The 14368-nt window shown below is 46.6% G+C and overlaps 1 protein-coding gene across 11 annotated transcripts in view; it reads right to left on the bottom strand.

The window, feature by feature from the left end:
* Positions 1–529: 529 nt before the first annotated feature.
* Positions 530–14368, bottom strand: part of MEGF11 (multiple EGF like domains 11) — a 278484-nt gene continuing 264645 nt past the window's right edge. For 4 of the 11 annotated variants that reach the window (XM_071813949.1, XM_071813950.1, XM_071813952.1 and 1 more), the window contains 3 exons: positions 10756–10812; positions 4308–4514; positions 530–3220 (listed from right to left, as the gene is read on the bottom strand). In XM_071813949.1, coding sequence (XP_071670050.1) covers positions 3060–3220; positions 4308–4514; positions 10756–10812 — 425 coding nt within the window. In that variant the 3' untranslated portion in view covers positions 530–3059. Of the gene's footprint in view, positions 3221–4307; positions 4515–5432; positions 5616–10755; positions 10813–14368 lie in introns of those variants that run through there. The other 7 variants (XM_071813953.1, XM_065847722.2, XM_071813954.1 and 4 more) reach the window with 5 other exon arrangements.

Here is a 14368-nt window from a genome sequence, read left to right as displayed (position 1 = left end):
GAAATGCTGTGTGAAAATATTTTGTACTCACAAACTGCTGCAACATGGGAAGTAAAGTTTCCATGCAATAGTTTGTAAAGCCTTCATGAGCCATTGGCTTTGAAAACAAAATCAAATGGTTTATGTACAGAAATGTCACTTCTTACCTGTTCAAGCCTTTGCCTCCTGTTCTGGGGTTCTGTATGGCTTTTTCCTGACCAGGCAGTGTGGATCCCGGCTGTCCCTGCGCTGGGTGACACTCCTGGGATGAACAGGGGCTTCACCAACCACTTTGGGATTTTTACTGCTGGTTGATCATCTCTTGTGTAGTTGGCGTCTCTTCTCTGTGAGAACTCTGTATAATGCTGCAAAATTGGCTTTACTTGCCCAAAGCTTTCACCATCATTTACATATTTGAAAGTCCCAGCTTTACTGCAGAGGCTGTGCAGTGAGCAGCAGTGGTTCTGGTGTCTGGTGGGAGCTAAGGTTCTGACTTTTAAGTAGAAAGGACATGGAATTGTGCTCATTTAAAGACATTTTTATTAAGCCAGAATTATTTATTTTATCAGTTCAAACCTGATGAATTTCCAGACTTATATAGCTTTAAAAGCCTCAAATAAGATTACATGCTGGGCTTTGGTTGACAAGATTTCTAGACATAAGAAGGACAAGCAGTGAAAAGGTTTCACCATGTAGCAGTCTGCTGCGCTGCCTGGGCATCGTTAATTCTGAAGGTGTTTCTGTTGCAAATCTGATGTATTGCTGAGGCTCCTGGGCGCTGTCAGGCCTGCTCAGGTGGCTGCCACGTGTCCTCATAGTGGGGGCACTGCTGCCCTGTATCCTCCACTGTGCAAATTTCTGAGAAATCCTGTGGGTTTTGTTTGGGGGGCAGCCCCTTTGTGACCAGCCCCATGGCCTGGAGAACTAAGAGCTGAACACAGGCTGGAAGTTTAATCTGCAAATGAGTATGTTTGAGAAATACACACTGAGAGAAAGTCAATTTATTTTTGTACAAGGCAGAATACCTTTGCACAGTGAACAAATATATTACAAATCTGTCTTGCCTTAAAAAAGTATTGCCATTTTGGTGCCTATTTCCTAAGCTAATATACAAGAACGTACTTTGCTTGCTTGTTTTCCTGTTAAGCTCTATGCACATCAATGCATTTGGTTTGAAAAATCCAGCTTTGAAAAAAAAAAACTGAGCACATCTCTGCTCTCTGGAGTCTCATCACCAACTTTACAGCAACACACACACAAACATTGGCCAGGCGGCAGCAGAGCAGCTTGTGCTGGGTGTCAAGGTGGGTCCCGATCAAGAGTATTCCTTAGTGAACTGCCTTTTTCTTGGTATTTTTGAGGTAAGTCTTTCTAGTCACGTACATAAAATATATTCCTACTGGTGCTAAAAATAGACTACTTACATCTCAAATAAGGCTTTCCTGGAAAAGAAAATTACAGTTGCTGATCGGCCACTGCCCCCATGCACACATGCAGCATTTGTGTAACTATTGGTGCGTTATCCTGCAACGGGAAAAGCAGCTGCTCTGGGAGCCAGCGAAGCTCTGGCCTCAGCTCCACTGGCCCCTGCAGAGCTCAGTGTTTGCACAGAGGAGTCTGGACCCTGGCGAGGTCCCAGCTCCTCCAGCAGCCCCTGGCCCGAGCGTGTTGCTGCAGGGACACGGATGCTGGGAGTGATCCAGCACCTGGGCTGAGCCTGAGCCAGGATCAAGCTGCTGCCGCCAAGCTCCTCTCCACAGTCCCCTGGACCAGCAGCTTCCATGAGCGATCATGCTTTGAACAAATGTATTGGTGCTGGTTTCATTCTCTTCTGTTTCCATCGGACTGGCAAATGTGCAACAGATTTTTTTTTTATATTTAAGAGGCAATCAACTTGCTACTTCCATGTTTGCCTAATAAAATTACATATTTAGAATCAATATTACTTCATGCTCAAAATCTACAAGGAACAGCTTAACAGCAAGTATTCTACTTTCTAGGTCAATAAAGATTACTAAAAAAAAAATCATGGTGGCTTAGTCCAAAACATTACCATGGGCAAACCCCTTGAAAATTACTTCACAAACAGCTGCTGAAAAGGAAAACCCAGTTTCAGTCAATTTAATGACATTGCAGGTAAAAATCATCAACAGATAAAGTTGCACTACATGGTAATGCACATCAAATTAAAGGGTGTCACCAATGGCATGCTGCTGAGTGAGGCGGGATGAGATGGTTTGTAAGGATGGTCTAGAGAAAATGCGTCTCAGCTTTAGGAAAGGAAACTTAACCAGGGCGAGTCTGTGCAAACCTGCAGCGTCCCAAGGAAGTAAATGAAGTTTACAGCACCTAGATTTATCTAACAAAATAGAAGGTAAGCGGGGTGAGAGAAACTCAGGTTATTAGTAAAGATCAGTGGACATTTACCAAGATGTTCCGTTTTTAAGAACTGCACAGAACATGTTTCTGGTAATAGTCCTCACCACAAATACACTGGTACATAATATAAAGATGAAAATCTCAGTGCTAATGACCAAGCATGATCTGCACGTTGCATATGGTGATGGCAGCAAATGAGGTTTCTAGAAAGTGACATGGCGAGTTTCCCTGCCTTTGTTCAGAAAAATGTCCATTTCCATGTAAATTATATTCCCATGTATTCCTAGTCAATGCATTCCTAACAGTAAAAGGTTTCTTGATGCAGTTGGTAGAAATGTACATCTGTAAGTCCTTCTGCTTAGCACGTTTTTGTGTTTTACGTTACAGCAAAGCCAGGGTTAGAATACATGCCACGGAGAGATTTTGCCTGGAGCCATACAGACACCTTCCTGGGTGCTGTACTCCAGTCACACGTGGAGGAGGGTCTCGTTAGTTCCCATTACCCATTAAAAAAAAAAAAAGTCTTTATAAATAACCTCATGCAGTAGCAGTTGGCCCAAGCTGATGTTGTGTTATGTCAGGTCCTTGCATAAGAGAGTCTGAAGTCCTGTCAGCATCCTGCAGCGCAGAAAAGGATTGTCTTCTCTTTGCGTCCTCAAAGTTCATGTTTGCAGCACAGCGCGCCAGTGAAGTTCATCCTTTTAAGACTGCTTGTCCCAAGATGGCCCGTGCGTTGGGCTGTGCCTTACGGGGAGGAGGTCATAGTGACTAGGAATGTGACTGTTCCTAGGCAGGTCATATGGATTTTGGAGGTAACTGGCACTCCGACTGCGGGCGTCTTGGACCACACTGACAGTGGGCTCTGGGGAAGCAAGGAAAACAAGGTTACGGTAATGAGCAGCACTAACCAAACTAGTGAAGTGTTTTGGCACAAGCCCGGAACATCTGCTTTCCAAACTATCTCTTCCCCTCGCAGCGTTACTGGCAGCTTTACTGGCAGCATAGGGATAAAAAACACCAAACAGACCCAAGGGCAGGTAGTTCCCAAAGCCCTGCAGATGCCTTCAACAGACCAGCACTTATCACAGAACCATACAATACCAGGTTGGCAAGGACCACGAGGATCATCTGGTCTAATCTTCCTTGGCAAGAGCATGGTCTAGACAAGCTGGCCCAGCTCTCCCTATCCAGCTGAATCTGAAAAGTGGCCAATGCTGGGGAATCCACCACTTCCCTGGTGAGATTATTCCAGTGGCTGATTGTTCTCATTGTGAAACATTTCCCTTGTGTTCAATCGGAATCTCCCCAGGAGCAACTTGTACCCATCGCCCCTTGTCCTTTCCATGTGTCTGCTTGTAGAAAGGGAGTCTCATCATCTTTGTAGCCACCCTTTACAAACTGGAACGTGGTGATGAGGTCTCCCTTAAACGTTCTTTTCTCAAGGCTGAACGTGTCCAGTTCTCTCAGCTTTTCCTCTTATTGTGGCTGATCAGTCCTTGGATCATCTTTGTGGCTCTTCTCTGGACCCTCTCCAGCCTGCCAACATCTTTTTTTCATATAGCAGGGACCAAAATTGACCACACTATTCCAGGGGCAGCAAATAAATCACAAGCATAAGGAGGGAGCCTCAGGCCCCATCCGCAGGGGCTGGAGAAGCAATTTGGAGCTGTACCCGGCTCACAGCCACCACCCAGCACAGACCCCTTCCCGGACTCGCTCCCCAAATCACACTAATGCACAACCCTCCCCCCAGCCAGCACCGCCCTGCACCGTGCCAGGTCCCTGCTACTTGTGTCGGGAAAGGGGAGGGAGGAAGGGAATATATAAATATATATATCAAAATACATATAAAATATATATATACACAAATATATATAAAATATATAAATTGTCATCTACAATAAAACACAAACTGTTGGAATAGACCCTGTGCTCCCCACCCCGCTTACCAACTTCATAGATGTTTTTATTGGCAGTCGATGAAGTTGGCATTTCTGAATACGGGGACTCCCTGTGACCAGGCGATTTCATTTCCACGTAGCTGCTCTCGGAGTGTTTGCATGTTAAAATGGGGGGGTCTTTAATGGTGGCGTATGGGTTTTCACTGCTGTTCAGAGAACAAGTGCTGGAGCTGCACACAGATTCTTTCATATAATCTGCAAAACAAGAGCAGAGTGGGCATGTTAGGGGTGTCAGCTTGCTGAGGTTCATCACACTTGAACCTGTGCAGGAGGGTGGGGGGACAGGGGGCAGGGGGGCAGGCAGATCCTTGAAGCATCCAGCAGACACCCGCTGCGTGTGCTCTGGGTGTGTCCAGCCCATCGCATCCACAACTCACTAGCAGGAAAGAAATGAAAACCTGCTCCATACTGAAGGTTTTCCTGTAAAAGGTTCTAGTTGTCATTTACGGCAATATTTAATTTGAGGTGGCAATCCTTTCCCTCCCTCCCCTTAACTCCTACGGAGCTGATTTAAATCCCGCAGCCCCATGCACGTGGCCATGGCACGTCAGCTCTGCCAGTTCCTGGCCTGCTGGGCCAGCTACAGGGTTAGTGTCCCAGGGGCTTTGGCCAACATCAAATGCCTTATGTTTGAATGCAAAACATTTCCAGCAGGCTTAGAACTGCACCAGTGCAGCATATGCACGTACATCCCCTGAGAGCTCCAGTTTCTGGGTTTATCCAGCACCAGGAAAAAACAACTCCTTCACATTTCCTCTGCCATTAAGACCAGGAGGAGGCTGCTCCTACAAGCAGGGAACACTTGGGTTTCCGCAGCGGGGTACAGGCCCCCATCTGAGCCTTGATTTTGTTTTGCCTTTCCCCCCCACCCCCCGCATTGCTGTACATCTCCTGCTCCTCTCCCCTAGGCTGGAGAAAGCAGGAGATGGTGACGGAGGTGAACACAGGGAGTACAAGGTTGGCTGAGAGCTGGAACCACCAGGCTCGCCTGTCCGTCACCCTGGCTGGGGTTTGCCAGCCTGCTGCAAGGTACAGTGCCAGTCTTGCTTTAAAAATAAAAAAAGAAAACAATAGAGAATAAATAGGTCTTAACATTGACATTCAAGAACGTGCCATTGCTGCTGTGTGCATCCTGCTGGGCAGTGCCATTAATTTAGAATTAGAGCGATGCAATGAAAGATGAGGCATTTTCTTGTGCTGGGTTACAGTACAAAGGCAGATCCTGGTATATATGAAATACTCCCGGTGAAATAGCGGGACTTGCAAAATAGCTGCAATCCCAGCTGCCCCCGCTATCTAGTATGGGAGACAAAAAGAGAAATTCAGGTTAAGAAATAGACAGACAACAAGATATCGCTTCTCCTTTACAAACCTCATCTCTGTTCCTATCTGCCCCATCCTGCTAACTCACTTGTGTTTGCTTCACTCTGTGGTGCAAAACTCAGCTCTGGGGTTGTGTCTGTGTGTCCATGCGTCCCTGTGCCTGGTGCCCTCGGCTCAGCTGGGGGATGGTCCCGAGCAAGGAGTTGGGTCCTGCCCTGCGGCACACTATTGCATTTCTGTGTTCTAATTTCAGCAAGACAAACAAATCTTGAGAGGCCTCAGCTGTCTGGGTGAGCAAAACCAGCTTAGTAGGAAGCTCCACTGCAAACCAAACCAGCTGGACCATGCTGGGACCTTTGGGGACACGAGGGCTGGCAGAGGCCCTATCACCAGTGCAACCTTTATATAAAATGAAGAAACTCCTTGTCTGACTTCAGCCAGGGAGAGATTAACAATGCCTTGGCTTCAAAACAAAACACATCTGTTTTGGTACATTGCAGGAGGCAGGAACCAAAGCAACACAGGCTTTCCCAGCTGCTGGCAGCAGGTTTAGCCTCCAGCTTCACCAGCCCCATCCCAGTACAGGCAAATCAGTGAATATCTGTCCCGTCCTGTCCATCCAACAAGTGATGGAGCAACCCTGCAAGACCAAAGGTTCCACAGGTGAGCAAGCTCAATGTCATTAGCTTTTGCTACATATATGACTTCAATTAAGGTGCCACACAGCTTAGGATCTGTTAGCACTTAAAGGTGAGGAGAAACCAGACAAAAACTAACAAATTCTATAACAAAATTTAAATCTTTAAGCCAAAAATACCTGTGCTATATGGACTTCAGTCACTGGGAAGGTTGTACACGGGTAAAGTGTCTCATGCTGGAACCTGCTGGTGCTGCCAGAGCTGATACCGATGCAGGAGTATTTACTGCTTCAGGGACATCGCCCTGATGACAGAGACTCAGCCTTCGTTAAAGAAGGGATCAGCTCCACCTGCCAGCAAGTTTCACCTGCTGGTGGTTACTAGCAGTAGGTGGTACTCGTTAGGAGAACCTGGGCAGCACTAAAGTTTGGGGTGGGAGGATAGGGGGGCTGTTGCAAACCCGCTTCTCTGCCTCAAGCCATGTTGCTCATGGGGTGAAAGGCAGGAGCTCACCAAAATGGGTAACGTGAATAGGGGTGTGTGGCTTTTGGAGCTCTCAGAGTCCCCCACAAAGCACGCCCTGTCAGCACCACAGATGGGAGGGAACACATCAAAACAGAGCCAGCCAGAGATTCATAAAATGTAGATTATAAAACACCACTGGCTACTACAGCAAAAAAGAACGATGAGTGAGACATCCTGCTCCTGTGGTGCTGTAACACGCAGGTAAATGCTGGATTGGTTATGGGAGTGGGCACACCAGAGCTGGCACAGGCGAAAATACCAGCACATTCTATATTTTATTAAGTCCAGTTCTGCTACTTTTATCTGCCCAAGTTAAAATTCACCTGCACTGCTGCGAGCACCTCCCAGGCAGCCCCAGCCCTTCCCTCCCCAGGGAAAATCAGTGACATCCCACTGGTTCTGCCCAGACTCATTTGGCCCCTCCCAGCAATTGCCTTTCCCCAGCAGATATTGAGAAACAGCACATATAAGAGCCCGTTCCCGCTGACGTAAATGGGAACTCTGTGTCTAGCCAGAGATTAGAGCCTCTGCTCTAGATATAATATAATTTACGGAGCATCAGCGTATGTTTGGTAACATGCGATACACCAGGGAACCATTAGCCCACAAGACACAATATGCGCGGGATCGCAGAGAATTTAAAGGATGAAGAGGCATCTGAGTTACTTTGTTATTAAGGTAATTTGGGGATAATTAAAAAGTCTGGCATCAATTGCCGAATTTCATTTCATGAATTAACTGAACCCAGAGCGATGTGTTTAGACGTTCTCAGCCCGTTCACCACTAGGAGCTGTGGCGATGTCGCCTCTTTGTCCTCCCGCGTCCCCGCGGGGTCGGGCTCTCCTGGCGCTGCAAAGCTCAGCCCGAGCCCTGGTACAGCCACCAGCACCGCTGGGCCTCGCTGTCTCCTTCATCAGCTGTACTCACTACAGAAATATAGGGAATATGCTCTAATTTTGGAGTCCCTGTCTTCTGTGTTGCCTGGATACCAACCACCAGACCTTTGGAGGAAATTTTATTTTTGTTACTGAATGTCCCTGTCCCTTATAAAGACCAGGTTCCTGTCTCTTGCCCTAAATTTCCTCTGGCACGTTAATGACAAGCCTTGGTACCTACTGCCACATTTGAAGTGCTAGGGAAATATAATGTACACAGGTAAAACACGCTTTCCTACTGGTTAATCACATTTATGCATGGTGTTCAGCGTAGCGTGCCTTTCTGGCTGCTTTCATTATCCTGGCCAACCTTTGCTGCTGCAGGAACAGTCCTATGGCAACAGCTTATTGCTGCTTTTCAGTGTGACACAGTTGTGGGGACACATTCTTGTACAACAAACAAAGGAACCACACTGAACCAAGCCCCTGAGGTGAGTGCATTAGTGTTTCTAACTGCTGGGGTTTTGCTGGGAATCGCGCAAAAGGTTTTTTTCCTTAAAATATTAGTGCCTGAGGTCACGTTATTCCACCAGTGCATCAGCATTCATTTTAAAAAAAACCCTAAAAAAATAGAAAAGGACTCGACTGCAAGAAAAAGCTCAGAAGTGGTATCATCACTGAACACCACGCACAGGAAAGAAACTGCTCTGAGAACCTTGTGACTGTTCAGTCAGAGCTAAGAGATACTGATGGGAAAAGACATCATCTTGAAAATGCACAAAAGTCTATAAAAACACAGCATCCACCTGCCAAGTCTTTTTGCTGACAGAATCCAATTGTTTGGGACTCGGAGCTCCTTTTATCATAGAACTATAGAATCATACAAACATTTTGGTTGGAAGAGACCCTTAAGATCATCAAGTCCAACCATAACCTAAATCTAGCACTACCCCATATCCCTGAGAACCTCATTTCCACGTCTGTTCAACCCCTCCAGGGATGGTGACTCCACCACTGCCCTGGGCAGCCTGTTCCAATGCCCAACAGCCCTTTGGGGAAGAAATTGTTCCCAAGATCCAACCTCAACCTTCCCTGAGGTCGATGCCATTTCCTCTCATTTTTCTGAATAGCCCAGCTTAGGAGATGCTTCATCTCCATCATTCAGATGAATTTGGCTGGTCAGGGCCAACACAAATCCTTGCAGGGCGAGCATCGGCACATTGCCTGGCTCCTTCTGCTGGGACGCCCACTTGGGACTGAGAGCGCCCACGGTGCCATCAGAGCCAGAAAATCACCTTCAGACCAGGCTGTGGGAAACCTCAGCTGCCCATGGCAGATGCTTCTGAGAAATCTCAGCTGCTAAGGACCTGCAGGTGAGATACTGAGAACCCCCGGGGAGTGTGGGGTGTCCCTGGCACCCCGTCCCTGCCAGCGCCAGCCCTGCCTGCGGCTGAGAACACATCAACTTGTTGGAGTGGCTCTTAGGCCTGATTTTTCAATTCATAAGGAGATGTCAAGAAAATGGCTCAGGTCCTAAATAAAAACCAAAATATGCAGCAGCAGCAAATACATTTCACAGTTCACTGTCACTGTGATTCTTTTTCTCTTGTTCACACTGGTACCCACTGTCAGTGGGACTGTGTCTATGGATGGGAATTCCTACCGCGTATGTTTAAAGCAGCTTTTGAACATTGTCAACACAGTAATTTCGTTTAAACTAATCTTGAAATTAATAGTTCCATGTAAAGAAAACAACTAGCTACACTATAAGATTTTTTTTCTGAATAAGAGATTAATTGAAATAGCTGAAACCAGTGGATTGAGTCAAATATATATACATAACCCTTTAAATATTTTAAATTCAGCTTTATCAAGAAAGACTTGGTCCTGGATATTTGGTTTCCTTTGGTGATTCTGTGTGGTAAGGTGATATTTTAGCAATCATTGTATCACTTTGTTTTGCAAACATGAGCTATGAAGTTATTAAGTGTTTTCTAGGCCTGGCTATGAGCTGGTTATTGCTTTTTATATAGACTATCTTTCAATATTCCCTGTTAGTTCAGATAAAGGTCTTGCTCTGTAACACCTCGGCAATAGCAGACCAGTGGGTGTCCGGAAACCAGCTCTGTGTGAAGGTCCCATTTTCCCCGTAATTCAGCCAACAGCAGCTCGAGGATGTCACGGAAAGAGGCTGAGCAGCATTTATCCCCTTGGCAGCTGGAGGGACATTCCCAGCTGAAGTGTCCAGACACAAAAGCCTTGAATTCAGATTGAGGGCCTGAAACCTGCCTGTTCTGAGTGAGACAGACCCTTCGTTCCAGCTTCTGGACCACAAGTTCCACATGGCAAAGCCCAGCCTGGTCAGTCTGGAGCTTATGGTGGGGGAGCTGTGCTGACTCTATATGCAACGGGAATATTTTGCACATAAACCTGGAGGACAGCTGAAATCTCAGATCATTTGGCCTTGTGCTCATGACTCATCCCTGAGCCTTTTTTGGAACTGCCCTAGAGTCAATGCCATTAATTGCTTCGTGCTGGCGTGACGAGTTAATGTACTGAGCGAGGGCTTTTCTCAAGCTCTGCTATAAATCTCTTTCAGCACAGGCCACAGAGCAGGGTCAGCTTGTTTGCTAGAGCTTTGTTTAAGCTCAGGAGGACCAAGAGCCTTACAGAGCCATGACTTAGCAGGCAAACGCACCAGTTTATCATCAGCAACTGCCGCCAGAAAGCTGAGAGGTCCTAAAAGAGCTTTCCTTGGCCAGAGTGCTCCCCTTGCACCTCCTGTCCCCGCAGTTTCATACGCATACACAACCCTCCCTTTGTGTCTTCTGCTGCTTTGTTGAGGCAGGAGCCTACAGCCTTGGAAAGACTCAAATCCGTAATTTATGGGCCCCAGACATGTGGCTCGGAGTCAGGAGCGCTGCCAGCTGAGCCGTGCGGGCGGGTTGTGCCGGTAATCGCTGTTCTGTCCCTGCACGGCCGCGCTCCCGCGTGCTCGAAGCTCCTATCTCACCTCTTCTATGACACCCTCCTCAAACTCTTTGCCAGGGTGGCTGCGGGCACTGGATACCATACCTTTGAAGCTTTTTTCCATTATGTATGTGTTCTGACGTCTATCCATCCCACAAGCACCTGCATGAAAATGATATATAATGGAAAACAAATAAATATTTATGTAAATTGGATTGCTTTGACTACTGAGCAGCACATATTCTTTCGTCTCAATTGTACATCAAGGCCCACATTTAAGGAGGCTCTTAAGCACATCCTCAGCCGTAAGCATGCACTCAGGCTTAGTGGGGATTCCGGGCATGCCTAAATTTATGCATATGCTTAAGAGCTTCCCTGGATGGGAGGGCTTTCCTGACGCAGGGTACTGCTCATTACCAAGAACAGCTATCCATCAGGAGAACAGAAAAAAAATCATCTTCTAATATGTTTGTTACTGAAACACCAGGGTGGATTAGTAAAAGAAGCCTAAAGCACAGCCTTTCCAACCTGAGTCTGCAGGTTGCATCACATTAGTCTGTGACTAATTTTAGGCTTTGATTCATTCCTAGGTAGTACGTTACTGAATTCACAATCTTAGATTCCGAGGTGTGTACAATCACCTTATATAACTTTGCTGATAAATTCGCACAATTCAATAACTGATGTGACAATAGTCTGTAAGTGGCTACAACAGTCTGAAACTGCAGCAACCGAGAGCTCAGAGCCGACAGCAAAACCTTCTGCCTTCTGCGGCTCCATAAGGACTTGCCGAGATAGAATGGGATGGGAACCTTTTCCATTTTCACTCCTGCAAATTATTCGAGATACCAGTGAAAAGGAAAATCTAATATAAGCCTTTAAATCTTTTTAAGTATAGAGTCTAACAGTTCTTATTGACTAGCAAAATCAACACAAATTTCATTACTGAGATAGAAATGTCATTGTGGCTTATGGGATTCCCAATCGAGTAACTAAGTCATGCTGGTAAAAGAGCTCTGCAAACAGTATGTCCCGGAGGTCTCCCAGATATTTGTCCTTGCTTGTCCTCTGGTCTCTACAGAAAACGCTGTCACCACCACTAGCGATGCTGTACCGGTCCCTTTTCCATGACAGCTTCGTTTTTTTGCTAAATAAGGAAAATCACTGAATTAGATGAGAAGTGTCTTACAGGCACATCAAAGACAAACCCCTTTGATTCTCAGTGTCCAGCCCAGAGTGGAGGACAAGGGCTGGCAGTGCACGACTGACTCTGTGTTGGGCTCTTTCCCTTCTGGCCACAAATGAGCCCCCCAAAACTATGTGAGCACCTTCTGATTTGTTTTTCACCACTTGTTCTGAGCCACTTCCAGACTCAGCCCCTGAAAGAAGGTGTTTTAGTTTGAAGCTAAATTGTCTGCTGGGGTGAAGTCAGAATCTCAGCTGGAAATATTTTTCCACACCTCTTGGCTTTGAGAAAAATGCAAAATCAGCTCTAAATCAAACTTTGTGGCTTTGGTCCTCTGGAATAAATGCAGCTTTGAGACACTCAAGATGTGCTGCAAATCACACTTCAGTTTCTGCATTGAGGACTGCTGTTAAAAAAGACATTACAGATAAAACCAGTTTTGTCTGCAGCCCACTGTGCCCAGCACTCAAGCTATAAGCAAAACAACCTTTTCTAAACTCAGTAGATGGTTTAAGATTTTTGACTTGCTTGGAATATGAGCAAGAAGCTGGACTGTGTGATTCCTTAATGCGGACTGGACTTGAGTAAGAGAGATGAGTCATGGGGCAAACAATTCTGGTTCTGCAACAAGAGAGAGCAAATAGAAAATGCAAAGACAAGCCATTCCTGGGAAGGAGGGGGATTTGCACTGAGCAGGTAGTGACACACAGCAAAGGTGATGAAGCTGTCTCTTCTTGGCGCCACAGAGTCCCCAAACTCTGCTCTCTCAAACACACGTCCATGAGAACTATGGGTGAAAATGTGCTCACCACTAGACTCCAACTCCACCGGACAGATATCATCATCTCTCTGACAAAGCTTGATAAACTAATATTTGAAGCCCACAAGCAAATGTGCCAGCAGGAAAAACACAGGCTTTGTTCTGCTCCTTGCATTTCCCGGCTGGAAAGAACACACACCTGACAACTGAAGGCCTGCAAAACACGTGCAGTCTGGTAAGATCCACCCTGTGTGTATATACAGTGGATCTATATGTGTATGCTTGTATCTATATTTAGTATATATACATAGACATGCCTACACATATATAAGACTCATGTTTTTCTACACAATTTCTTCCTGTTAGGCTCAAAGAGAACCCCAGGGATCCCAGAGGGAACACACACTATTTAGGAGTTACGTTGGGTCCTCAGTTAAGACTAACTAGTTTTCCTCAGCATCGGGTACAGCAAGCAGCCCTGAGCCGCGCTCTTCCTGGGAGGCCGGCGCTGGATCAGGCGTGTTCATTCTCATCCTTCGTTTGCTCTGTCTCCTTGATCTGTGCGGCTGCGGCTCTGCATCTGGAGTAAGGACCACGGTGGGGTTTGAAATGGGCTGTCCTTCCAGCCCTGAGCCTGCTTGGTGTGAACAGCCCTCTCTCTGCTCCCTCACAGAACACATTTCTTTAATTTTCCAAATAAGATGTCTGAGGAATGACTCCTGGCTCTGCAAAGGCCAGTGATGCAAACCATGAGCAACCAAAAGGTGTTTCCCAAAGCTGTAAAAGTGCAGCCGGTGAGAGCGAGGAGAGCAAAGAGCAGTTAATTAAAGCACTTGTGTGCCCTTTACCTGTGTCATTGCCTTGACGAGATATACAATCAAAATAAATTACATGGCATTTCCAGAAAGCATCCTCTTGATCCTCTTTTAGACACAGATATGGAGATACATTGCTTGGAAGCGAGGAGCTGTGGTGCCAAGCAGACAGAAAAGGGCACAATGCCACCGACTGGCTGAGCAGTGATGCTCAAGAAACTGTGTCGGGCTTCTCCTGAGCTGCCGGCCACTGCTTCCGAGCAAGGCAGCATCTTCTCCTTGGGAGCAGCTGCTTCTGCTCTCCCTGAGCTGGGAAATCAAAGGGCAGTCTAAGCCTGGAGCCAGTGTGGCACTGGGAAGCAAAGTTTTCCCCAGCAGAAGAGTCCCTGCATCCTCACATCCAGCCTGGGCGCTGCCACAACCCTGAGCACGGATGCTTTGCTGCAGCTCGGAATAGAGAAGGTGCCAGCCAGGGACAGGTCTGCAGAGCATCCAACTTCGATCAGAAACACATTGCATAGGTAAAAAAAAAATATTACGAAAACTCCTTACGCTTGCAGGTTTTAGAAGATGACTGTCAGAGTTCATTTTCACATGCGTATTCTTACGATTTCCTTTCCCCTGATTATAATTCATATTTATGACACTTGAAACGTCTAATAAGCCCACAGATATTTTGGCACCACGGTCTCCGCTGGAGGAGTCGCTGGCTGGAGAACCAGGGAGGGTTTTCCATCCATTCTGAGTTTCTCTTCAACTTCCCTTTAAGTCCCTTTAGCTCACTGACACATCTGCTGTGTAACATTTTGTGGGGTCGCAGCAGTTGTCCACTGCTGGGTTGACTATTTTTAACTGAATCGAGCTGTGCACAACACTTGGCTGCTGTTCCAACGCGTGAGCTGGAGCATCTGTGCCGTAAATGCCGAGGCCGACAGTGGGATGAGAAGGTGGAACGTC

The sequence above is a fragment of the Patagioenas fasciata genome, chromosome 12, assembly GCF_037038585.1.
Source record: "Patagioenas fasciata isolate bPatFas1 chromosome 12, bPatFas1.hap1, whole genome shotgun sequence".
Lineage (NCBI taxonomy): Eukaryota > Metazoa > Chordata > Aves > Columbiformes > Columbidae > Patagioenas > Patagioenas fasciata.
Note: the sequence above shows the minus strand (reverse complement) of the source record. Positions and strands in the feature narration are given on the sequence as shown.